Consider the following 27,014-nt stretch of genomic DNA (forward strand, 5'->3'; position numbering starts at 1 on the left):
AGAATATAAAAAAAATTATAAACGCGTGAAAGTCCACAGTGCATGAACGCAATGGTGCAATGCATAACGCAGAAACACGTTAGCAACTTCCTTCGTCAATGAAACGAGAAGCCTTCCCGCCTGCTGCAGAGAGGCTCACAGCGTGACAGACTCGTGTAACTTGACACAATGAAATAGAAGGCAGCAGTACTCACTGACCACAGTTCAAATAACAACTAGCAAATACAAGTGCTAGAGCAACCAAGTAGCCTAGCGCTCTCTGACTCGTGTCAACAAACAGGCCACGGCAAGGTCGGTGGCGCCGTTTCTACGGCCAGATCTGCAGGGATCTTCTTGTATGGCCGAGCAGGCTCAACCGTCCACGTGACCGACTCCTGCTCCTGTTTCTTTTTAACGTTAATATGTAAGAAAGAGAAAGGTCTGGAAAAAGAGAGGAATGGGGAGAGAGGATAGAGATAGAAAGGGAGAGAGAGAGCTTCGGAATAGACGGAAACAGAGAAAAAAGAAAAAAATAATTAGCTCCCTGGACAGCAGAGAGGACTTTGCTCTTTCAGCACCCCTGGCAATGCATTCCACAGACCCTCCAATCTGTGTTTAAAAAAAACCTCTGGAATCCCCTGATAATTTCCTACAATCACCTTTAAATTATGGCCCCTCCTATTAGAATTTCCGCCCTGGGAGAAAGGCTCCGCCTGTCCACTCTATGTTACCTCTTTACCATCTTGTATACCTCTATTAAGGCGTCTCTCATCCTACTTTCATCCAAAGAGAAAAACATTCAACTGCTCACTTTACCCATAACGTTATCGTTTCTGATTCACGCTGCATCCAGGTAAATCAACACTGTGTCTTCGCCAAACCTTCCTAATTCATCGTACAAGGGATTGATCAAATGTGAGCACAATACTTCAAGGGTGCTCTAATCAGAACTTTATGCAACATGGGGACAAGGCAGGGACTGGGTATTGATAGTGAATGATCAGCCATGATCTCAGAATAACGGTGCAGACTCCAGGGGCCGAATGGTCTACTTCTGCACCTATTGTCTATTGTCTATTAACTCGCAAGCTCTGAATTCAGTCTCTGACCAATACAGACAAACACACCAACCTTTGACAAAATGGAAGAATGCTATCCATAGAGGGGTAGAGAGGTTTATGGGGTGGCAGAACAAGGAAGGTAACTACTTAATAAAACTATCAGCAATCGTCACTTCCCTAACACTGCCTCACATCCCTTCTCCCTCGGTAACGGCCATTTCGCCTCTCCTCTCTCGGTCCCCAGCATGGATTAGAGCAGAGCTCAGGTATAGGCCATGCCAGGGCTAAATTCCAACCAGTCCAGTGCTCTAACCAGGGCAACACAAAGAGCAGGCTATTGAATTCTCTCTGCCATGAATCTTTTGTTTCACATGCAGCAGTGATGGCTACTCAGGCAGTTCTCAGGTAGTGAAACAGACATATGACATGCCGGCCTTCATCGGTCAGGGCCGGGAGTGCACAAGTCAGAAGGAGAGAAGCAGGAAGTATTATTCTCAAAGACAGAACAAGCCAATTCTAGACCATGACTAAAATCTCAGAAAGGATATGCTTAATAATTGGAAAGTGTTCAAAGGAGTTTCAGGAAATGATTCCAAACCATTTGATGGGGATGCGGCTTCTCATTGAAGCCTATCGAATGTTGAAAGGCTGTGGCAGACTGAGTGTGAAGAGGAGGTTCCCTATACTGGGGACCAGAGGGCAGAACCTCAGAATAGAGGGACATCCATTTAAAACTGAGATGAGAAGGATTTCTTCTGAGATCAAAGTAAACTTTATTATCAAAATACATACATGTCACTATATTTTGTTTTATTACCACAGTACATATATGTCACCACATCATTCTGAAATTCTTTTCCTGCAGGCATGCACAGCAAGACTAAAGAATAATAACTATAAGGATAAGTTAAAGAACCACTAAAGTGCAGGATACTACAAACTGTGCAACTGCAAATGTGAATAACTCTCAATAAGTGACGAGAAAATGAAGTAACAAGATAAGGAGTCCTTAAAGTGAGCATTGGTTGAGGAAACATCTCAGTGGATGGGCAAATGTGTCGTTTTTCGGTTTGTTCAAGAGCCTGCTATCTATAGGGTAATAGTTTTTCTTGAGCCTGACGATGCGAGCCCTGAGGCTCTTTAACCTTCTACCTGGCAACAGAGAGAAAAGAACATTGCCTAGGTTGTGACAAACTTTGAGGATCGATACTGCTTTTCTATACATTTAACATCATCATTCCTACAATCCTGAACAGAACGTTACAGAACCGAGGCTCTGTATCCCGCTTTGTAACTGGATCTTCGACTTGCCCACCAGAAGATCACAATCTGTGTCTAAGAGTAATAATATCTGCTCCCTGTTGACGATCAACATTGATGCACCTCAGGGATGTCTGCTTAGCCCAGTGCTCTACTCTTTCTGCATCCACGACTGTATGACTAAGCACAGCTCAAATGCCATCTATAAATTTGCTGATGGTACAATTGTTGGCAGAATTTCAGATGGTGACAGAAGGGCGTACAGGAGTGAGATATTCCAGCACATTGTGTGGAATCACAGCAACAATCTTGCACGAAGCGTCAGCAAACCACAGAGCTGATTGTGGACTTCAGAAAGGGAAACGTGAGGGAACATAGAACTATCCTCGCGGAGGAATCAGAAGTGGAGTGAGTGAGCAATTTCAAGTTTCTGTGTGTCAACATCTCTGAGAATCTAACCAGAATGCACACATTGATGCGGCTATCAAAAAGTGAAGACAGCTGCTATATTTTTTTCAGAGATGAGAAGATTTGGTTTGTCAACAAAAACACTCAAAATACGACTACAAATATAACGTGAGGAGCATTCCGATTGGCTGCATCACCATTTGATATTGGGAGGGGGAGCTACAGTACAAGATCAAAATAAGTTTCAGACAAAAATCTTCAACTCTATTATGAGTACTCGCCTTCTTAGTATCCAAGAAATCTTCAATGAGCGGGGCCTTAGAAAGGTAGTGTTCACGATTTTGCACCACCATCACCCAGGACATGCCCTCATCACACTGTTCCTGTCGGGAATGAGGGACAATAGTCTGAAGGCACACACATCGCAATTCAGGAACAGCTTCTTCGCCTCTGCCATCCTACTTCTAAATGGACAATGAACCCATTAATTGCATCACTTTTTTATTATTTTTTTGCACTATGTATTTTAACTCAATATCTGATATACATGTATTTAGTATAAGTCTGTATTTGTTTATTATCTATTTCATTGTCCTGCTGCGGTACAGTTTATTTTTTTGAAAACTTTTTTTATTGCATTTTTAAGTAGTTACAAAGTAAAGTGTGAAAAAAAATGTATATAACCCTTACCCCCTCCCCCCTAATAGCCCTATAGAAAAAAAAAGAGAAAGAAAGAAAAAAAAAAGAAAGAAAGAATGCCTGGTTGTTGGAAGATCTCCACATGTTCCATGGAATTCGTAATAACTTTAATATGTATATTTATTTATTTCCCCAAATAACCAATTGTTTCATCTTCAGAGCATCTATATATTTAATCCTGTCTTTTGTAAATAAGGGCTCCAAATTTTCAGAAATGTTTCATATTTATCTCTTAATTTATAAGTATTTTTTTCTAATGGAATACAGCCATAGATTTCTTTCTTCCAAGAGTCTATACTTAAATATGTATCCGATTTCCAAGTAACTGCAATAGCTTTTTTGGCTACTGCCAGTGCAATTTTTATAAACTCTTTCTGATATTTATTTAGTTTGAGTTTCGGTTTTATCCCTTCAATATCACCTAGTAAAAGTAATATTGGATTATGAGGAAATTGTGTTCCTGTAATTTGTTCCAGTAAAAGTCTTAAATTTGTCCAAAAAGGTTGAATTTTAAAGCAAGGCCATGTCGAATGTAAAAAAGTACCAGTTTCCTGGTTACATCGGAAACCTGGTACAGTTAACAAATTTCACGAAATATGCTGATGATATTAGACCTGATTCTGGATTTGATATATTTAAGTTGAGATGGGGCAAATGCAAAGGAGATGACAGGGGCAGTCTTTTTTAAACAGAGTGTGGTGTCTAAGATGGTGGTGGAGGCAGAAACATTACAGAATTTGAAGAGGAGTTAAGCAAGGTACATAATTTTCCAGAGTGTGGAGTAAGATTTCAGGGAGATTTTTCATTTTAACAGAGAGTGCTGAATGCCTAGGATGCCCTGCCGAGGGTGGTAATTGAGGAGTTACATTAAGATCACTTAAGAAACTCAGATAGGCAGGTGGATAACAGAACAGTGACGGGATATGTGGGTTTGGAGAGAGTTGGGGAGGCGGCAAATGCAGGTCGTGGGAGGACGGGCTAGGAAAGCGCAAAGGGCAGGTGGTGTGATGAGCGCGGGATTTCAGAATCACGTGGAGAGTGCAGCAGCGATTAGCGGACAGAGTGCGGGGCTGGAAGATGAGTTTCTGGGTGCTGTTGTGCGCCGGCAGCAGTCAACTCAGGTAAATGTTTTTCCTCAAATGAGCCTCGACCCGACACCAAGTTAGAGCGGTACCCGATTCAATCACAGTCACACAATTAACTAACCGGCGACAGGTTGATAAATCAGTCCCATTTCTCTCTGCACCGGGGCAAAGATGATTCTAAAATCACACTTTGGGCAGTGTCTGAGATCGCTGCAGATCCAAGGTCACTCATAGGATCTTTTGTCAGTTTAACATCACTTTATCTGCCAGACTGTGGAATGCACCTCTGGGAGCAAAATGATTCCCTATCCAGATACTGCCACCCGTAAAACAGTTGTCCTGGTCTGGGCTCCCAGGGTCTCCCTGTCAGGAACGGCGACATGATTGGACGCATATGCAGGATGCAGGCACTGAACTACTAGGGGTATGACAGAATGGGGATGCCATGGCATGCAAGTGGTAATGCAGGCAAGGCAGGAGGATCCCAGAGTTCAGGCGAGGACAGAAGATTCCAGAGTTCGTGGCCGACCGGAGAGTTCTCAGGGCGAGCTGCAGGGGTCCCAGGCAGGGCCGCCTCCCAGGTGAAATGACGGAGGCCTGGGCAAGGCGCGGACACCTGCGCAGGTGCGGGGAACAACCCATGGGAAACGAGGGGAGGAAAGAGTATGAATCCTCGGCGGGCAGCATGGATCCCGAGCAGGGCCGCCTCTGAGGCGGAAACACGAAGACCTGGGCAGGTGTGGGGCAAAACCCATCAGAGGTGAGGGATATGAAAGGACAGAACCACCCGTATGGTAATGGTGACGGACTGGCTTACCCAACGGGGGCAAGGGACTACAAGGGGCAGAAGCACCCGAGGGGTAAAGGCGACGGCCTGGCTTACCCAACTGGGGCAAGGGACAAGAAGGGGCAGAACCACTCGAGGGGTAAAGGCGACGGCCTGGCTTAATAGACAGAGGCAAGGGACAGGAAGGGGCAGAATCACCTGAGGAGTAATGGCGACAGCCTGGTTTACCTGATGGAGGCAAGGGAACAGAAGGGAGCTGGGTCCAGGGTGGGCTGTAGGACAACCGGAATACACCAGAGAATAGGGAGAAGCAAGCACAAAGCGCAAAAGCGCGTGCAAGGCGGATACAGCTGAACAGCGGGACCAGCACACACGAGTAAAGCAGGAAAACAAGACGAACCTGGACAAAACAGATACTGAGGAGGCCGGCAACCAGGACAGAACAAGATCCAGAGACGGCGGACCAGGTACCGAGCAGGATTCAGAGCTGGGGACTGGGTATGGAGCAGGATTCAGAGCCGGCGGACCGGGTACGGAGCAGGAATCAGAGCGGGCGGACCGGGTACGGAGGAGGATTCAGAGCCAGCGGACCGGGTATGGAGCAGGATTCAGAGCCGGCGGACCGGGTACAGAGCAGGATTCAGAGCGGGCGGACTAGGTACAGAGCAGGATTCAGAGCCGGCGGACGGGGTACAGAGTAGGATTCAGAGCCGGAGGACCAGGAACGGAGCAGGATTCAGAGCCGGAGGACCAGGTACGGAGCAGGATTCAGAGCCGGAGGACCGGGTACAGAACAGGATTCAGAGCCGGCGGACCGGGTTCAGAGCAGGATTCAGAGCGGGCGGACTAGGTACAGAGCAGGATTCAGAGCCGGCGGACGGGGTACAGAGCAGGATTCAGAGCCGGAGGACCAGGTACGGAGCAGGATTCAGAGCCGGAGGACCAGGTACGGAGCAGGATTCAGAGCCGGAGGACCGGGTACAGAACAGGATTCAGAGCCGGCGGACCGGGTTCAGAGCAAGATTCAGAGCCGGCGGACCGTGTACAGTGCAGGATTCAGAGCCGGCGGACCGGGTACAGAGCAGGATTCAGAGCCGGCGGACCGGGCACAGATCAGGATTCAGAGCCGGCGGACCGGGTACAGAGCAGGATTCAGAGCCGGCGGACCAGGTACAGAGCAGGATTCTGAGCCGGCGGACGGGGTACAGATCAGGATTCAGAGCCGGCGGACGGGGTACAGAGCAGGATTCGGAGCCGCGGACCGGGTACAGAGCAGGATTCAGAGCCGGCGGACCGGGTACAGAGCAGGATTCAGAGCCGGCGGACCGGGTACAGAGCAGGATTCAGAGCCGGCGGACCGGGTACAGAGCAGGATTCAGAGCCGGCGGACGGGGTACAGAGCAGGATTCAGAGCCGGCGGACCGGGTACAGAGCAGGATTCAGAGCCGGCGGACCGGGTACAGAGCAGGATTCAGAGCCGGCGGACCGGGTACAGAGCAGGATTCAGAGCTTGCGGACCGGGTACAGAGCAGGATTCAGAGCGGGCGGACTAGGTACAGAGCAGGATTCAGAGCCGGCGGACCGGGTACAGAGCAGGATTCAGAGCTTGCGGACCGGGTACAGAGCAGGATTCAGAGCCGGCGGACCGGGTACAGAGCAGGATTCAGAGCGGGCGGACCGGGTACAGAGCAGGATTCAGAGCCGGCGGACCGGGTACAGAGCAGGATTCAGAGCGGGCGGACCGGGTACAGAGCAGGATTCAGAGCCGGCGGACCGGGTACAGAGCAGGATTCAGAGCCGGCGGACCGGGCACAGATCAGGATTCAGAGCCGGCGGACCGGGTACAGAGCAGGATTCAGAGCCGGCGGACCGGGTACAGAGCAAGATTCAGAGCCGGCGGACCGGGCACAGATCAGTATTCAGAGCCGCGGACCAGGTATAGAGCAGGTTTCAGATCCGGCGGACCGGGTACAGATTAGGATTCAGAGCCGGCGGACTGGGCACAGATCAGGATTCAGGGCCGGCGGACCAGGTACAGAGCAGGTTAAACCGGCTTCAGAGCAGGACAACCCCACAACTGGGCTCAGTCCCTGAGCCCCTTATAAACAACTGCACCCTAATAGGTGACAGGTGTACCTCCTTAAGCCCAGATGATCCAATAGCACCGGAGCAAGACCCGGAAGGCGGGCTCCGGACCGGACCCTAACAATCCCAGTCATAACTGCATTCAGACATCCTGTGGAAGTGCGATGCTGGACAAGAGACGGAATCACGTCCAGATGAAGAGTCACAGACTACAATATCGATTGAACACTTTTACAAAGATACAGTATCTAATGTGTATTCCATAGATTCCAGAGATGCTGTGTTCCATGGATTCCATCGTTGCTCCATTATTTTGTGTGCATTGTTACTTGATTGCGGGACAGTCTCTGATGTCTCAGAGTGTTCCACTGACACCGGTGTCCATCAGGACGGTGTGGGATGAACCCCGCATTGTGGCCATTAAAGGGGAGGGTGGCCAGTAAAAGGGACGCCAGGAAATCGGCCAAAGCATCCCCATCACGAGGTCTGGGATGTTCACACATTAGGATGTTCAAAGGTCCACTCTTACTCTGGCTCTGGGCACCTGCAGAGATCTCAGTTCGTTCTTCCCAATCCAACTGAACTGACTGTACCGCAGCCTAAAACAGTTGGGAGAACAAAGATGAAATAAACATAAGTTTCAGTAACAGAACGGGGGTTAACGTTTCAACAATATTCACAGACAAATATCACCAGAAAACCCGCGGATCCGCTGATATTTTATCACATTGAACATTAACACAAACACTCACCAGATCTGCACCAGACTCGGGAAGGTCAGTATGAGGCGGCGGAGAGCGGGGACAGAACGGTCTGTCAGCGAGTTTGATCCCAGGTCTAGTTTCGTCAGTGATGGGTTTGTACTGAGAGCGGAGACAAGATCCTCGGCACCAGAATCTGTGAGACCGACATTGTACATCCTGGAGATGAGAGAGAGCGAGGTTGAAGGACACAAAGAGACAGGACACGGTACAAATGCCCAGTGTTTATCAGTAACACAATTACTGATCACATTAACGTTCAAAGTCAGACACCCAGTGACTTTAAACACAGTCTACCAAAATCTGCTACTTACTCCAGTTTCTGAATTTTACACTCCAGGTTCCTCAGAGCCGCAGAGACCAGTTTCACTCCTGGATCTCCCAGTTCATTACCACTCAAGTCCAGCTCAGTCACTGATGGGTTTGCACGGAGGGAGGAAACAAGATCCTTGGCACCAGAATTTGTGAGATGGACCTTCCTCAGCCTGGAGATGAGAGAGAGTGAGGGTGAAGGACACAGTGAGATACGAGACGGTACAAATCCCCAGTGTTTATCAGTAACACAATTACTGATCACATTTATATTCAGTGTTAGACACCCAGTGACTGTAAACACAATCTCCCACTGTCTGGTACTTACCACAGTGTCTGTATTTTACACTCCGGGTTCCTCAGAGCCGCAGACACCAGTTTCACTCCGGAATCTCCCAGTTCATTAAAACTCAAATCCAGCTCCATCAGTGTTGGGTTTGTACGGAGGGAGGAGACGAGATCTTCGGCACCAGAATCTGTGAGACCGACATGCCACAGCCTGGAGATTAGAGAGATTGAGGGTGAAGGACACAGAGAGACAGGAGATGGTACAAATCCCCAGTGTTTATCAGTAACACAATTACTGATCACATTAATGTTCAGTGTCAGACACCCAGTGACTGTAAACACAATCTCCCACAGTCTGGTACTTACCCAAGTTTCTGTATTTTACACTCCGGGTTCCTCAGAGCTGCAGACACCAGTTTCACTCCTGAATCTCCCAGTTTATTCGCCCCAAGTCTAAACACAGACAGACAAATTGATGAACAAAGTTATTCAAACCGTGGGTCTGAGGGAATTTCTCAGATATTTCAGGAAACATTAAACCCTTCAGAACGGAGTTGCCATCACCGGTCACTCAATGACCAGCTCCAGTGTATTCACCAAATGTCGGTAATTTAGTCAGTTGATGTGACCCTGTAAACGCCCCACAATCATTCTCTGATGATTAAACAAAGAATGTTCAGGACATAAGATGATCAGTTGGAGCATCATTGAAGGATGGGCAGAAGTCCCACAGTATGGAGGAGCTGTGGATGAGAAAATATCAATGAGGCGGCGTGAGAGACGCCCACCAGCGTAATGGGAGGACAATACGGAAGAGAGATTCCATGAGGAAGAGGGTTGGAAAAGAGAGTTCCCAGTTGAGGAATGGAGTTGGGAAAGTGAGAATCCACAGGAGGATGGGGAATGGGGAACTGATCTCACAGGACGAAGAGCGACGGGGAAGAGTGGTCGGAGAGGAGCATGCAGGAAGCAGGAAGAGACATCATACAGGAGGAAAAGAGATGGGGAAGAGAGGTCCCACAAGAGGAAGGGGGAGGGTGAGAGAGGATGTGATGCAGATGTAGATTGCACGGATGGGGCAATACTGAATTGAAACACATATTAAAGAGAAGAGTTGCCCACATGGGTCTGGGTGTCATGTTGTGAGCAAAGACAAACAATGGAGTGATGGAGATAGTGACACGTGGACAAGGAAGGGAGAGGACGCTCTCACAAAGGTATTACTCTAGCTCGGAAAGGGTCCTCTCTTGTTCTTCATTGGGAAGAGGGACTGAAGCTCCGAATCACCTGCTGCAGTTAGTGTCGGTCTGGGCATCGGTAACAGTGAGAAGGAACGTTGTCAATGGACGTGTCACAGGCAGAGAGAAACACGGCCATTCCTGTGATTTATTACCATTAAACCAATGGCCATTGTTCACTGATCTGATGAAGTCTCCAAAATCCCTTCATATGAACCCACAAAACCCTTCCATCCTTGAGGAATTGCTGACCGATTCGCTGGTCATTTAGAACATAGGACATAGAATTCTACAGCACATTACAGGTCCTTCGGCCCACAATATTTTGCTGAGTAGGGAACCTACTCTAGAAGTTGCCGAGAATTCCCAACCGCATAGCCGTCTATTTTTCTAAGCTCCATGTACCTATCTTAGAGTTTGTTAATAGACAGGTCTGGCTCCACCACTGTCGCTCGCACTGCATTCCACTCAATCAACATTTTCTGTGTGATAAAGTTATCCCTAACATCCTCTCTGCATCTATTCCCAAGCATCTCAAAACTATGCACCGCCTCGTGTTAGCCATTTCAGTCCTGTACCTATCTAAGAGACTCTTAAAAGACCATATTGTATCCGCCTCTACCACCCACTACTCTTTGTGTGAGAAATTTCCTCTGACCTCACCCTTTTAGCTACATTCAATCACCTTAAAACGATGCCCCATATTGTTAACCATTTCAGCCCTGGGAACAATCTCTGGCTATCCACACGATTAATGCTTCCCATTATCTGATACACCTCAATCAGGACACATCTCATCCTCCGTCGCTCCAAGAAGAAAAGGCCAAGTTCACTCAATCTGTTCTCATGAGGCATGCTCCTCAATCCAGGCAGCATCCTGAATGTTCCCTGAAAATTTGCCACAGTTATGCGATGCATTTCCCTGAGAATATCTGCTCTCAATTTATGCTCCCATGTAAGTTCCTGCCTAAAAGCATCATATTCCCCTCTACCCCAATTAAATATTTTCCCAAATTGTCTCTGCTATCCCTCTCCAGCGCTATGGTAAAGAAGATAAGAAATGTGATTATTACCTTCAAAATACTCTGCCACCATGAGATCTGACACCTGAGTATGTCCATTTCCCAATACCAGATCAAGTACATGCTCTCCTCTAGTTGTTTTATCTACATTTTGTGCCAGGAAGCCTTCAGTGCAAACTCCAGTCCATCGAAACCTCTTGCTCTAATGGAATGCCAGTCAGTATTAGGAATGTTAAAATCACCCATCACAACAACCCTATTATTATTACACCGTTCAAGAATCTGCCTCCCTATCTGCTCCACGATGTCTCTATTAATACTGGGGCCAATAAAAAGTTGAGTTATTGACCCCTTTCTGTTTCTGACTTCGACCCACAATGAAAGAGTAGATAATCCTCCATGACCTCCTACTTTCCTGCACATGTGACACTATCTCTAATTAGCAATGTCATGCCCCCACCTCTTTTGACTCTCTCCCTGTCACTTTTGAAACATCTAAAGCCCGGCCCACTCAGCAGCCGTTCCTGCTCCTGAGACATCCAAGTCCCTGTTATGGCCACAACGTCATAGTTCCATGCATTGATCTTCGTTCCAAGTTCATCCGCCTTGTTTATGATACTCCTTGCATTAAGACAAACACATTACAAACGAGCAGGATGAGGGCAGCTTTGCTTTATATTCTTCCTATCCTTCCTCAGAAACTTTGTACAAGCTGCCTCTGAATGTGTGCAAACCGCCTCATTCTCTGCCTCTTTGCTTCGGTTCACACCGCCATGAACATTGATTATCAAACCTCCCCAATAGCATCAGCAAATCTCCCCGTCAGGATTTAGTTGCCCATCAGATTCATGCGCAACCCTCCCCTGGTTTACAGGTCACACCTGCCCCAAACGAGGTCCCAAAGGTCCAGAAATCTGAATCCCTGTCCCATGCTCCAAACATTCAGCCACACATTTATCGTCCACCTCATTCTATTCCTATCATCACTGTTGCGTGGCACTGGCATCAAACACAAGATTATTAACCTTGAGGTCCTACTTCTCATCTTCCTTCAGAACTCCCTGTATTCTACTTTCAGGGACCTCTTCCATCTTTCTGCTTACATCTTTGTAAACAATGCATACCACGTCCAATTTCAGGATATTTTGGATGTTCAGAATGTCACAAACCCTAGCATCTTGAAGACAAACTGTGTTTCTTTTAGGAGCTCACAGAATTGCCTATATATTCCTTAAGTATAGAATCTCCTATTAATGCTGCCATTCCCTTCCCCCTGGTTGCTTCCCACTGGTTGTCGTTCCGCACAACGGTACTGAGAATGGAGTACTTATTGTTAAGGGAGATGGCCACAGAGGTGCTCTCTGCTGCCAGAGGCTCTCCTTTCGTTCTTGTCACAAGCTTGACAGTCTTGTTTACTCCAGTGTTTTTTTCCCAAATCCTTTACTATTCAAAAAAACATAAAGGAGAGAAAAATTAAGTTACCTCAACACCTGACACTTGTGTAGCCCGGGTCCCAGACGTTGGATTCCTTCACACTGAATGTGGCAGTCCCACAGGTCGAGGTGTTTTATTGTGTCACAGAAGGTGATGATATGACCCAGGACTGCGCAGTCTATCGGGGTCAGAGTCATTCCACGAAATGAGAGTGAATCCAAAGATCCTAGTGTGGCCTGAGCCAGCCCGCTGTTTTGAGACTCGAATAGGTAGTGCAATGTGTCCAGGAGGCGCCTTTTACCAGCTTCATTCCATGTGTATCTAACCTGGCGTTTAAACTCCTCCTTCATCCAGTCAATCACTCGGCAGGTTGTTTCATGAGGAAATGGACCCAGAAACTCCTCCAGGCCCCGAGCTGTCATTGGGTTGGAGAGACCAGCAACAAAACGGAGAAATAGCTCAAATCGCTCATCTGTCGTGTTGTGGGCTTCTGTGAGGAATTTCAGGATGTCCCTGGGATGTGGATTCAGGAATTGTGCGACTGCCGCTACAAACTCTTGGATGGTGAGGTGTGGGAATCTGTACACCACGCTCTGGGCAGAATCCTCTCTCTCCAAAAGCTCCATCAGGAACCCGAACAGGAACTGGGAAGGCTGCAGATTGAACTTGATCAAATCTCCGTCTGTAAAGATAGTCTTCTTCTCGCACACTCCTCTGAAGGCCATCTGACCAACCCTGAGTATCACATCACGGGGGTTCTCAATCTCACGGCCGTGGTTTTTCAGGACGTTGTAAATATAGTAGGAGTACAGTTGGGTGATGGTCTTGGGAACTCGCTGCGGGTCCCTGACTCTTTGTGTGAAGAAGGGTCCCAGTGCCAGAGCGAGGATCCAGCAGTAGGAGGGGTTGTAGCTCATGGTGTACAGTATCTCGTTCTCTTTCACATGTTTGAAAACAGCTGCTGCAACGGTCTGATCTTCAAAATACTTCATGAAGTATTCCTTCCGTACCTCACCAACAAACCCCAGAATTTCAGCCCAGACACTGATCTCTGCCTTTTCCAAAGACTGTAGTGAAGTGGGGCGGGTGGTCACCAGCACTGAACACCCTGGGAGCAGCTTGCCCTGGATTAAACTGTACACAATGTCAGACACTTCACACCACCACTCGGGATCTGGACACCGGTGCCTGGGTTCTGTATCTCTCCGACTGTCAGCAAAATCAATTTTGTCATTGAATTCATCCAAACCATCGAATATAAACAGCAATCCCTTTGGGTTCTTCCAGACTTCTCTCAGGAAATTCCCAAAGTAAGGATACTGATACAGAATCAGTTCCATCAGGCTTTTTCTGCCGTGAATGGAGTTTAAATCCCGGAATTTGAAACTGAAGACAAACTGGAATTGCTGATATATTTTCCCTGTGGCCCAGTCATAAACAATCTTTTGTACCATTGTTGTTTTCCCGATCCCTGGGCCTCCGGCTACTGCTACCGAACATCTTGAACTTGGTCGGGCGAAGAAACCCTTCGATGGGGCCCGAAAACCTTGTGAGTAACTTTTCAGAAACAGATGATTAATGTGGATTTTCTCCAGCTCTCTGCGGAGAAGTTTCTCTCTCCACTCCTCATGGTGTCTGCCTCTTGCCAGCAGCTCAGTTTCCACCATTGTCTCATCTCGAACAGTAGAAATGACCGTGAGCTCAGCGTATCGATCAACCAAAGGGAAAACCTTCACCTTCTCCCTCATCAGAATCGTGTACACTCTCAGTGTTTCAGTTTGTGCCCGCAGAGTCTCCTTGTGTTTCCTCTGAATGTCTTAGGACACAAAAAAAAGTTTGTAAGTATCTATTCTAATGTTCCTGAGCTTTCCAACACATTTACTCTCGGAAAGGCTTTGAAGAAGTTCAGATAAAATTCTGATATACCGTGCTGAAAATAAATCCTTGAGCAAAATAATTTCCCCGCCCCATTGGCTTGACATCTTTCCTGCAAGTTACGTTTGCAACCCCTCCCCCAACCCCAAGAGGTCAACGCACACAGTCCTGAATAGTTAACTGCTGTGTTTGTACATCGAGTGTCATACACATTCCCTTCACTGGTTATCTTCTGACCTTATTAACCAGCTCCACAAACACTCTGCTCCTTCACTCCTGTGTAGCACATGACCATACATTCATCAATGTATCAGCATTTGCAATCATCACAACGGTGCTTTCCAGACACCACTCTCCAGGTTAAAAAATAAAGAAAACTACTTGTGACATCCCCCATTATTGCCCCTTATATACAATAAATGCCAGGTTCCCGCTGGAGTGTTATTAATTTGGAAGCGTCAGTGCATAGTTCGCTGAAAGCGGCATCTCAGGTAATTGGGATAGTGAGGAAGGCATTCGGCGCATTGACTGCACGTTGCAGTTATAAGATGATGTTGGGGACTCATGTTTTCAGACTTGGTCACGTTGTAATAGTAAAGAGAATGTATTCCTTATCCAGTCTGAGCCAGACAGGGTATTAAAGTCTTTATAAAATTTCCACAGCCTCCTGTCCTCTGAGGACCCGACATATGGAGAGGTGCTGAGTCACCGCACTGCTGAAGAATCCCAGGAAATATACGTTCTGGATGCAGTGATATTAGACTTCCTAAGCTGGGATTCGTGGTTCCAATTGGATCCCTCTGCCTTACTTCAGGAGTTGGCAACTCTCAGGACTCCTCGTCAATGCTGCCGTACACGGAATTAGCAAAATTGCTTCGTTCCCTGCAGCCGATCAATGGACATGTCCCCGACGGTTCAGCTCAAAAACTCCAAACCTGGCCTGGTGCTTGTGGACGATGGCAAATCCAAATGTGTTTCAGTCCTCCAGACACATCAACACAAACCTGACGCCCAGATTCCGGCAAGAGCTAAACAGGGGCATATATTCTCAGGGCGAAATAAAGACTTTGAGATATCCTTTCAATCACTTACCTTGCAGATGCGCGGGCAGTTCAGATAAACTCCACTCCATGTCCATGTAGGCAAACTGGCCGTGACCTGTTCAAACAGATTAACCTGCATGAAGTCTGTTCTGTGTAATACTGTAAATTCATCAGCATTTACATCTGTAACACACAGTGTATTGTTCACCGTACCTCGTTCCCGTATTTCATTCAATATTCTGCTCAGCTTCGGTAGATGGTGATGTAGTTTCACAAAGGATCCCCACAACACCCTCCGGGCCCCGGAGCCCTTCTCCATCACCAGATCCAGGAGGAGTTTGGAAGCGCCCGCTCGATTTCCCTTCTCCGCGAGCTCAGTCACACGCTGTAATGAACAATGGGAAATATATTGAGGAGCGGAGGGATGGGTACAAATATACCCTGAACGTGGACTGATACAGCACATACTGCTCCCAACAGATCACTAACAGCCACTGGAGTGTTCAAAGTGGAGGAAAGGTTTTAAAAGAAGAGAGTGGGGTCGGACATCATCTTCTGAATGTCACTGATTGCGGGGAATCATCCGCTTCGCAAGTTTTAAGCAGAGCACACATAGCGTGAGTGAGTCAGAAATAGAGTGGGGAGTTGAGGCTTTGAGTCAGAGAGGGTTCAGTGAGGAGAGGCAGAGGCTTTAGGTAGATTTTATATAGTATTTCCCTTTCCTTTTTAATGGTTAGAACAGTGAGAATACCAGACAGGATAAGGGACAGCTATTCATATGGCTGTGGCAAGGCAGGGAGACCTCCAGGGTCCCCGATGACTACACCTTCAGGAATTTTATCCAGCTGCAGCTTCTTATAGACTGTGCTCAGGAATTGGACCTGCAGCTGGATGAGCCCAGGATAATTCGAGAGGCTGCGAGGTTGGCTCACAAGCGATACAAGGAGGGAGCTATACCCAAGGCGGAGGACACAGGAGGGGGAAAGGGGATAGACAGCCACTGCAGGAAACCCCTCTATAACAGGTATACAGCTTTAGTTGCGGAGAGTGACCTAGCAGAGGAAAGCCACGGTGATTATATCTGACTCTGAGTTTCGTTTTGTGAATCAGAAGAGTGAACTGCACTAACAGGGGAATTCAATGGTTAGGAAAACAGGCAGGAGATTACTTTTGACGAGAACAATATTCCTGGATGGTATGTTGTCACGGCCAACGATATCTCGCATCAAGTCTGAAGCTTTCTTACGGTTACGGTGAGCAGCCCGCAGTCGTGGTCCACAAAGACAAGAGTAGGGAGTGTGATGAAGTTCTGCAAAGTTAGATGCTAAACTGAAGTGCTGTGTTCTCAGGATTGCTACCCCTACCACGAGCTAGTGAGGTCTAATGTTCGGATGTCTGGACTCTCTTCAAAGGAAGTTGGGCCTGGACAGAAGTGATCACTTTACACCCGAACTGGAGGGGAATTGTTAACTTTGTGGGAAGGGTTGTTACCGCTGCATGGGGAGAGGGGAGGTGTTAAACTTGAGCTGCAGGGGGATGAAGAACCAGAGTGGATTCTGGAGTGGCTGGGTGGAAAAGATGTAGTTAAGCCGACATGCAAGGTCAGGAAACTAAAGGATGAATATCGTGAAAGTTTTTTTTTTCAAAAATGCATATTATTTCAATGCAAGGAGCACTGTAGGAAAGACCAGCCTATCGCGTGGATCAGCACATTGAATTACATCATTGTAACCATGAATGTGATTTGGCTGGAGGAAGTGCAGGACTGGTAGCTCAGCATTCCAGGGTTCTTTTGGGTTAGACACGATTCGACAGAGCGGGAGGGATTACAGATGGAGGGGTGGCATAACTAGTCAGAGAAAATGTCACTGCATTGTTCAGAAAGGACAAATTGGATAGCTGGTCCACTGAGATCACATGGGTGAAACTATGAAACAAGAAAGGGATGACCACGTTAGTGGGATTATGTTATAGCGCACCCAATAGTCAATGGGATTTATAGGAACAAATGTGCAGAAAGATCACAGAAACAAGAAACACATGATTCTGATGGTAGACAATCAACTTTCCATTTATTGACTGGCAAACCGCGTTATAGGGCTGGATGGGATATTGTATGTCAAATGTATCCAGGGAAGTTTCTGTGATCAATATATTCAGGTCGCAACTGGAGAGAGTTCATCCTATTAGGGAACAAGACAGGGCAAGCGACAGAGGTGTGTGCAGAGGAACAGCTCAGTTCTTGTGATCAAAATACCATGAGTTTAAATATCATTATAGAAACTGATAGGTCTGGTCCTCGGGTTAAGATAATAAACTGGAGAACGGCAAATTTTGATGGTACCAGAAAGGATCTGACAAAAGCAGATTGGAACTGGCTGTTTTCTGGTACAGATGTGCTTGGTAAGTGTGAGGCCTCCAAAACTGATATTTTGAGAGTACAGACTTCAAATGCATAAATAGCCATAAGTGAAGAGTTTGAATGTTCCTGAAAGAATAAAAGGCAAGGGTACCTTCGTTTAGGGAACGTTGGTTTTTTAGAGATATCAATCCCCTTGAGCTCATCGCAAATATTGGTTTGAAGGATCAAATGATCAAATTTGGTACTTGATGAGCATAAGAAATGCAAGAGTTACTAAAGGAGGAAATCAAGAGGGTGAAAGTACGTCATGTTTAATAAAACTTCAGTGTTTCTGAAAATGAAATCTCTTTTCTTGATGTTGACCACAACATTGCAGGGTTTTCACTGCCGAGTGGTGCCGTTACACCGGTTCTGTCGGTCTGTGATTGATTCTGTCGAATCTACACTCAGCCTATGTTCCAACCACTTACATGATACTCTGGCCCAGTGAAGTGATCCTCGCCCATTAACATGAAGCTGACTCCCTCCACGCCCTCTTCAATCGCCTGCTCCAGTCGCTCCATGTAGAATCTCGTCAACTGGAACAGTTGGTGATCGTCACATTTTGACAGAAAGGCGGAGATTGCAGAGTTCAGATCTGTAGTCAATCATAGAGCATAAAATAGTAGATGTATCATGCATACGTGGACACAATGCCAACTTAAACCAATTCCATCTTCTGGAACACGGTGAATACCCCTCCGTTCCCAGCCTACTCATAATTTCAAACGCCTCTCAGACGCTGCTGAGTATCTGTTTCCAGTCCCTCCCTCGGCAGCTCATTCCAGACATTGATCACTCTCTGTGGAAAACCTGCATCCTAAATCCCCTTTAAACTTTACCCTCTAACCTTAAACCTATTCACCCTAGAGCTTGATATCTGGCAGAGTCACAGACTACCGAACTGTGCTATGCCTCTCACAAATTTATGGATTCTCTGAGATTGAGGCTTCATTCTCTGACACTCCAGAGATAGCAATCCAAGGGTGATAGACTTCTCCCGGAAGCTAATATTCTGTAATCGTGGTGAAACTCGTCCTCGTGATGTGGCTAACAACTTTGTGCACAATACTGAGATTGTATCTTAACCAACGTTCATCCAGTTACAACTTTGAAAAATACATACTCACACATCAGCTAGTTGTTAGCATGCTACCAATTTTGTTGCACTTTCAGGGAGCAATGCACATCCATCACAAGACCCGTCAATACAACAGCCTTCCTAACGGTCCCAGCATTCTCTGCGCACATTGCTCGTGAACCTGACCTCCCAAGGTGCAACTCCTCACATTTACCCGAATTAACTGTACTTGGTGACTATCTGTTCATATTTCTAATTGGATGCTGAACATTTTGACAACAGTCCAAAATTTACACAATGCCGCCGAGTCTGTAAGTCGATGAATCGGTCCACCTATGTGATTCTTTCTGTACAATCATTCACTGTCTGCCGCACCCAGCCCGTTCTCCCACAATATAATGCTCCTTAACTCGGCCACAGAAAACAGACACTGGGAACTCCCCTCACCTCCATTGAGCAATAAGCCGAAAATCCAGGGAGAACTCACGGCTGTCCTTTCAAAAGAGAAAACACCATGTTTCTCTCACTGGCTGTTGGAAGTATTTCCCACATCAGGGTGTACCAAATACTGACAGAGATTCTGTCTTTTCCCTGGACTGTTACATTGCCCGTTGTTGTATTCCTCTCTGAGTTACATCCACACCCACTGTACTCTTAGGAGCTCCCTCTCCTTTCACTCAAGTGAAGATTTGCATGGTGAGTGGGGTGATCCGACCATTCTGATTGTTAGGTCCCTGCACAGGACCTGGTGAATTGTTCCAGTGCTCATGGTCACTTTACCAGTAGGATCAATGACGGCAGTTTTGCTGTGTCCCTTTAGCTCCCAGGTTTATTCCTCTGAACTATTGATGATTTGACTACCCGTGTACCACAATGACAGCGTTTTAATGAGAAAGAGCCCAGTGAACATACCTGTGTCCATTCTGACTCTGACTGACGTTGGTTGATTGTCGTCTGCCTGTCTGCCGTCCAGGTGGAGGAAAGCACCAACTAACGGGCGATGATCTGAATGACACAATAAAAACAGACAGGCTGTTATTCTGACCTTCATAATTTAAAACACTTTTTTAAGGTCGCTGCACAGTCTCCTACATTTCAGGGAGTAAAGACATACAGTGGCCATTCTCTCCCCAGCACTGAGGTCTTCTGGCTCGGATGACAGACTCACAAATCTCTGCACTCTTTCTACGTTAAACGAGCCTTTTCAATCATACAGCGGCGAGAACTATACTTTTTACTGCAAACACAGTCTCACCAACGACTTATACAACGGTTCCATTGTGGTTAACTCAAGTCTTTACAGTTCGAACGGCCGGGTTTTAAGCCCTGCCGCTGACTGTCAGAGTTTTCAGGTTCTCACCATGATCGGTCCCTACTATCCACACCGGCAGCATGTTCCAACGACCCACCACTCTCTGTAAGAAACATTTACCCCTCATACCACTTTTAAAGTTACCCCCCTCTCACCTTAAATGCATGACCTCTGTTGTTAGACATTTCAACCATTGTCTAACTATTTCCTCTCATGATCCTATAAACCTCAATGAAGATTCAAACCAGCCTGAACCTCTCAAGAGAAACTCCAACTTTATCCAACTTTTCGCTACACCCCATGCTCTCTACCCCAGGAAATATCCTGGTAAGCCTCTTCTGCACGCTCTTCAAAGTCTTGATATCCTTCTTAGAATGAGGCAGACCTGATTTAGCTTTGCGCCCGAGAACTGACTGTGGGATCGGTTACTTGCGGTTGCCCAGGCTGGGAGGGGGTTTGGTGGTGAGGCGGATCTGTCTGTGTGTGTGGGTAGAGGTTATGGGTGGACGTGTGGGCGTGGGGTGAGTGTGGGAAGGCTGTGGGTCCGCAGAAGGTAGGGGGTGGTGTTGGGCTGTTGTGAGAAAGAGGGATGAATGGTAGTTCAATCACGTGGGGAAGATGGGTCACAGGGCAAATTAAGGTGTCAACTAAAGAGGATATGATCCATTGGATCTCACAGTATATGAGTCCTTTCAGGAAGCAACAATTCTATCTTCATATTAATTATAGTCTAATCTTCTTTTCAAATTTTTTTTTTGTTACAGAACGCCAGGGTCTGGGGACAGCTGTCACCATCATGGGCTGCGAGTCCAGATTGTGAAAGGTTTGGGGTATCAGTGACCTCCGCATCAGAGAAGGACACCTGTTTATAGAACCTCTTGTGAGATATAAAGGTCCCTACTGTGGATTCGGACCTGGTAGCAACTCTGAAGTTTGCAAAAGGAAAGGGAGTAGGGGAGTGGATAAGAAGAGAGTGCTTTAACTGGGAGTGCTTTACCAGTACAGGAGCTGTTTTATAAATTGCTTTGGTTGTATTTTATGATCTCACAGGCTTCAGGAAGAGAGTGCGCCTGGAGGACACCCAGAGCTACCCAAGTCAGACAGAGAGACGGACTGTGCAACGGTGTTAAGCAACTGTCTCAATCGAGGAGCTAGGTGCTAAGTTAAAGGGCAATAACTCCAGGGCTGTGATCTCAGGCTTGCAACCCGTGGCATGTGCTAGTGAGGCCGGAAACAGGATGTCTATGCAGTTTAATATGTGAAAAGGAATCGGTATATGGGGGTGGGCTGAAGATTTCTGGATCATTGGGCTCTCTTCCAGGGAAGGTGGGACCTTTACAGAAGAGACGATTTGCACCTGAATGGGAAGGGGAATAATATCCTAGTGGGAAGGTCTATTAATTCTGCATCATATGAGATTAAACTGGGAGTTGCATGGGAATGGGAACCAAAGTGCCAGAACAGTTAGTGGAAGGGCTGTGGAGAGAGATGTTGTGCAGACAATTAAAAATCAGAAGATTAAGCAAGGTGTAAATAGAGTAAATTACAATGCAAGAGGTATCAGAGGAACGGCGGATAATAGTGCTGAAGATGTGTAGCTGGTTTACAAACAGTGGCAAGGTGAAGTAAGGAGGGGCTGTAGATTGGGCATAATTGCAGTTAACAGGACAAATTGAACATAAAAGGTGGAAAAAATCGAAAAGAGCGAATACAGGTGTGAAAGTGTTGTACCTGAATGTGCGCAGCATAGGGAATAATGTGGATGAACTTGTAACACAGTTGCAGATTGGCTGGTATGATGTTGTAGGCATTGCTGCTAAATGACTGAATGATTATACAGTAGCTGGGAGCTGAATGCCCAAGAACCGGCAGGAAGGCAGAGTGGGCAGCGTTGCTCTATTGGTACAAAAATTTATATCATTAGAAAGAGGTGACATAGAATTAGAAGGTGTTGAAACATTCTGGATAGATTTAAGAAACTGCAAGGGTAAAAAGATCTGGATGGGAGTTAAATACAGGTCCCCAAACTGTAGTAAGGAAGTGATCCACAAATTACAAAGGGAGTTAGAAATTACATGCCAAAAGAGCAATGTTACAATAGCCATGAGATATATCCATATGCAGGTAGATTAGAAAATTAGGTTGGTGCTGGATCCCAAGAAGGGAAATTTCTGGAATGCCTATGCGATGGCTTTTTAGAGCAGTTTGTCGTTTAAGCCCAGTCGGGGGATCAGCTGTTCTGGATTGGGTGTTGTGCAATGAACCAGAATTGATTGGAGAACTTCAGGTAAAAGAACCCTGAGGGGAAAGTGATCATAATATGATTGAATTCATCCTGGGACATGAAATGGAGAGGCTAAAATCTTGATGTATGAGTGTTTCGGTGTAGTAAATGGAATTAGAGGCAGAAGAGGTGTGTTGGCCGGAATGGATTGGTACAGAACTCAGCAGGGATAACGACAGACCAGCAATGGCTGGAATTTCTGGAAGCAATTCAAATAGCACGGGATATATACATACCAAAGATGAAGAAATATTCTAAAATAAAGATAACACAAACGTGTCTAACAAGAGCCGTCAAAGCCAACATAAGAGCCAAAGAGAGAGCATACAACAGAGCGAACAGGAGTGGGAAGTTAGAGGATTGGGTTCTTTTTAGAACCAACATAAGGCAACTGAAAAAAGCCACTAAGAAGATCAAGATGGAATTTGGAAGTTAGCTTGACAATAATATTAAAGAGGATACCAAAAGCTTCTTCAGATATATCAAGTGTAAAGGAGAGGCGAGAGTCGATATTGACCAGCTGGAAAATGATGCTGGAGAGGTAGCAATGGGGGACAACAAAACAGCAGAAGAACGGAATAAGTATTTTGGGTCTGGTGGAAGTTCCAGGTCATGAATTGTGTAACTAGACAGAAAGGTTTTGGGAAACTGACAGGTCTGAAGGTAGATACGATACTCGGACTGGATGGTGTACACATCAGAGTTCTGAAAGTGGAGGCTGAAGAGATTTTGGAGGCATTAAAAGACCTTTCAGAATCACTAGATTCAGGAAAGATTCGGGAAGACTGGAAAATTGCAAATGTCACTCCACTCTTCAAGTAGGGGGAGAGGCGGAAGAAAGACAGCTCTAGGCCAGTCAGCCTGACCTCCGTGATTGGGATGATGTTGGAATCCATTACTGAGGATGAGGTCTCAGGGTTCTTGGAAACACATGATAAAATAAGCTATAGTTAGTATGGTTTCCTCAAGGGAAAATCTTGTCTGACGAATCATTAGGAATTCTTTGAAGATTTATCAGGCAGGACAGACAAAGGTGAATCGGTTGATATTGTGTACATGGATTTTTGAAAGGCCTATACTTGAGGCTGCTTAACAAGCTACGAGTCCATGGTACTGCAGCAAAGATTCTAGCACGGATAAATCGGTGTCTGTTTGGCAAGAGGTCTTATGGAAATTCAACTTCCCCGGAAGTGGATGAAAGAGGACACACCAACAGGTGGAACTGTCTGTGGGAAGACATGGTTTGTCAGCTCTCAGACTGAATCAGAAAAAGGCTATTTGAAATGCCAGATGCAGGGGAGATGTGATCACATGTGCAGGGATTAAAACACAGCATTTGGGGCCGGATTTAATCACTGATTCTGACACTGTGAGAGGGTTACTTTTGCTGTGAGGCAGCAACATTAAGGGAAGAAGACACAAGACCTTCAGCAATTCCCATTTGTTTAGCAGAAGTGACCAATTTGTATGTAATCTTGGAAGAAACAGATACTTCCAGTGGTGAGAAAGGGGTTCAGTCTGGTTTATTTCAGGTTGGAGAGGGGTGTGGAGTTTTGAAATCAATGCCTTGCGGTGCCACCATTGTTAATTTACCATGTCCGGAGTGGTGGATCACAGAGCACGGGAACAGGCCTTTGGCCGGCCATACCTGTTCTGACCATCCACTCACTGTCTACACGGGTCCCATTTATCAGCACTTGGTGCACAGCCGACTGTATCTCGGCAGTTTCAATGCTCATCGAGGTTATTCCCTGGAGCATTTCTTGACTGACGGAACAACATGAGGTACTAGCCAGTTCTCCAGGAGTTTGTTGTGGCTAGGAAGGACACAAGTATAATGGTCAAGGCCCCAGCAATCTCTTCACTTGCCTCTCTCTGTAACTTAGGGTGTATCCCATCGGGCTGATACAAGCTGCCGGGAAGGTGACAGGAAGTCTAATAAGCACAGGTTGCAGCAGGGAAAGCGGCCAGTGAGTGAGTGGAGCAGTGAAGGAGTGGAGCTTTCAGGCTTTGACTCGAGAGGCTTCGATGAGAACAGGCGGAGGGCGAGCTTGTTCCCAGTTAGTCTTTACAATGCCTCCTGAGACAGTGATGTGGCTCTCCTGTGAGATGCGGCAGTCTTGGGGGAGCTCCCCTCTCCCGCAAAGTCACTTCTGCCAGAAGTGCTCGCGGCTGGGTGATCTGGAAGACAGTGTGAGGAATCTGGAGCAGTAGCTGGATGACCTTTGACTCATAAGGGAGAACGAGGCAGCCATAGATGAGAGCTACAGGGAGTTAGCCATACCTAGGCTGCCGGAAGCAGGTCATTGGGTGAGTCAGAGGGGGAAAAGCGAAGGTAGGTAGACATGTAGTGCAGAGCACCCCTGTAGCCATTCCCCTGAATAATAAGTTTACCGTCCTGGATTCTGTTGGCAGTGATGACCGACCACGTGTGAGCCATGGTGGCAGGGCCTCTGGCCCTGACTCTGAACCTGTGGTTCAGAAGGATGGGACAGAGAAGAGGAGAGCTGTCGTCACTGCAGACAATAGTCAGGAGAGCAGACAGGAGATTTTGAGGACGTGAGAACGACACCCACGTGGTTTGTTGCCTCCCGGGTGCCAGGGTTAGTGATGGCTCTGACCGGGTGCATGACATCCTGGTACGAGAGGGAAAGCAACCAGAAGTCGTGACACATGTTGGTACCAATGACATAGGCAGGAAGAGGGATGAGGTCCTGAAGTGTGAGTTTCGGGAACTAGGCAGAAGGCTGAAGAACAGGACCTCAATGGTGGTGTTCTCAGGATTCCTGCCAGAGCTACGTGATAGAGATGGTAAGATTTGGAGGAGATGGCAGTTGAATGCGTGGCTGAGGTGTTGGTGTGGGGGGCAGGGTTTTAGGTTTTTGGATCATTGGGATCTCTTCTGGGGAAGGTGGGACCTGTACATATTTGATGGGTTGCACCTGAACTAGTGGGGGAGCAATATCCTTGCAGGTAGGTTTGCTAGCATGGTTCAGGAGGGTTTAATCTAATTTACAAGGAAGATGGGATCCGGGGGGATTGAGCAGTGAAAGAAGTGCATGGAATAAAGCCAGATCTAACATATAGAGAGGCTTTGTGGAAAGAGAAGCAGAATAAAGGGTATAAAGGTAGTAAGGTAGAAGGGCTAAAGTGTGTATACTTCAATGCAAGAGACATCAGGAACAAAGGTGATGAACTGAGAGCTTGGATACATACATGGAATTATGATGTAGTGGTCATTACAGAGACTTGGCTGGCACCAGGGCAGGAATGGATTCTCAATATTCCTGGATTTCAGTGCCTTAAAATGGATAGAGAGGGGTTAAAAGGGAGGAGGGGTGTCATTACTGGTTAGTGATACTATTACAGTTATAGAAAGGGCGGGTAATCTAGCAGGATCCTCTTTTGAGTCAGTATGGGTGGAAATCAGGAACAGGAAGGGTGCAGTTACTCTATTTTGGGGTATTCTATGGGCCCACTGGTAGCAGCAGAGATACCGAGAAGCAGATTGGGAGGCGGATTTTGGAAAGGTGCAAAACGAACAGGGTTGTTATCATGGGTGACTTTAACATCCCTAATATTGATTGGCACCTGATTAGATAGTTTAGATGGGGCAGAATTTGTTAAGTTTGTCCAGGACGGATTCCTGTCACAGATATAGTATTAGGCAACGAACCGGGTCAGGTCACAGATCTCTCAGCAGGTGAGCATCTGGGGGACAGTGATCACCGCTCCCTGGCCTTTAGCATTATCATGCAAAAGGGTAGAATCAGGGAGGACAGGAATTGGGTAAGGGCAAATTATGATGCTATAAGGCTAGAACTTGCGGGTGTGAATTGAGATGATGGTTTTGCAGGGAAATGTACTATGGATGTGGTCGATGTTTAAGGATATCTTGCAGGATGTTAGGGATAAATTTGTCCCAGTGAGGAAGATAAAGAGTTGTAGTTTGTAAGAACCATGGGTGACAAGTGAGGTGGAAAATCTAGTCAGATGGAAGAAGGCAGCATACATGAGGTTTAGGAAGCAAGGATCAGATGGGTGTATTGAGGAAAATAGGGTAGCAAGAAAGGAGCTTAAGAAGGGGCTGAGAAGAGCAAGAAGGGGGCATGAGAAGGCCTTGGTGAGTAGGGTAAGGGGAAACCCCAAGGCATTCTTCAATTATGTGAACAAAAAAAGTTGACAGTTGTGAAGGTAGGACTGATTAGAGATAAATGTGTGAAGATATGCCTGGAGGCTATGGAAGTGAGTGAGGTCCTCAATGAATACTTCTCTTCGGTATTCAACAATGAGAGGGAACGTGATGATGGGGAGGACAATATGAGTGAGGTTAATGGTCTGGAGCATGTTGATATTAAGAGAGAGGAGGTGTTGGAGTTGTTAAAATACATTAGGACGGATAAGTCCACAGGGCCGGACGGAATATTCCCCAGTCCGCTCCACGAGGCGAGGGAAGAGCATTCTAAGCCTCTGGCTAGGATCTTTATGTCCTCGTTGTCCACAGGAATGGTACCGGAGGATTGGAGGGAGGTGAATGTTGTCCCCTTGTTCAAAATAGTTAGCATGGATAGCTCGCGTAATTATAGATCAGTGAGCCTT

General features: G+C 46.7%; 1 protein-coding gene across 1 annotated transcript in view; it reads right to left on the minus strand.

The window, feature by feature from the left end:
• Nucleotides 1-278: 278 nt before the first annotated feature.
• The window catches only part of LOC132386688 (NACHT, LRR and PYD domains-containing protein 3-like), a gene marked incomplete at its 3' end in the record, with an annotated part of 59,467 nt that continues 32,731 nt past the window's right edge, over nt 279-27,014 (minus strand). The window contains exons 3-15 of the mRNA XM_059959033.1: nt 19,732-19,824; nt 18,170-18,336; nt 15,551-15,722; nt 15,387-15,452; nt 12,468-14,235; nt 9,092-9,178; nt 8,766-8,936; nt 8,440-8,610; nt 8,117-8,284; nt 7,894-7,963; nt 5,310-5,507; nt 5,022-5,221; nt 279-420 (exon numbers count right to left, since the gene is read on the minus strand). Of these exons, the coding sequence (XP_059815016.1) occupies nt 279-420; nt 5,022-5,221; nt 5,310-5,507; nt 7,894-7,963; nt 8,117-8,284; nt 8,440-8,610; nt 8,766-8,936; nt 9,092-9,178; nt 12,468-14,235; nt 15,387-15,452; nt 15,551-15,722; nt 18,170-18,336; nt 19,732-19,741 (3,390 nt within the window). The remainder of the gene's footprint in view (nt 421-5,021; nt 5,222-5,309; nt 5,508-7,893; nt 7,964-8,116; nt 8,285-8,439; nt 8,611-8,765; nt 8,937-9,091; nt 9,179-12,467; nt 14,236-15,386; nt 15,453-15,550; nt 15,723-18,169; nt 18,337-19,731; nt 19,825-27,014) is intronic.

The sequence above is a fragment of the Hypanus sabinus genome, unplaced genomic scaffold (assembly GCF_030144855.1).
Source record: "Hypanus sabinus isolate sHypSab1 unplaced genomic scaffold, sHypSab1.hap1 scaffold_126, whole genome shotgun sequence".
Classification (NCBI taxonomy): Eukaryota; Metazoa; Chordata; class Chondrichthyes; order Myliobatiformes; family Dasyatidae; genus Hypanus; species Hypanus sabinus.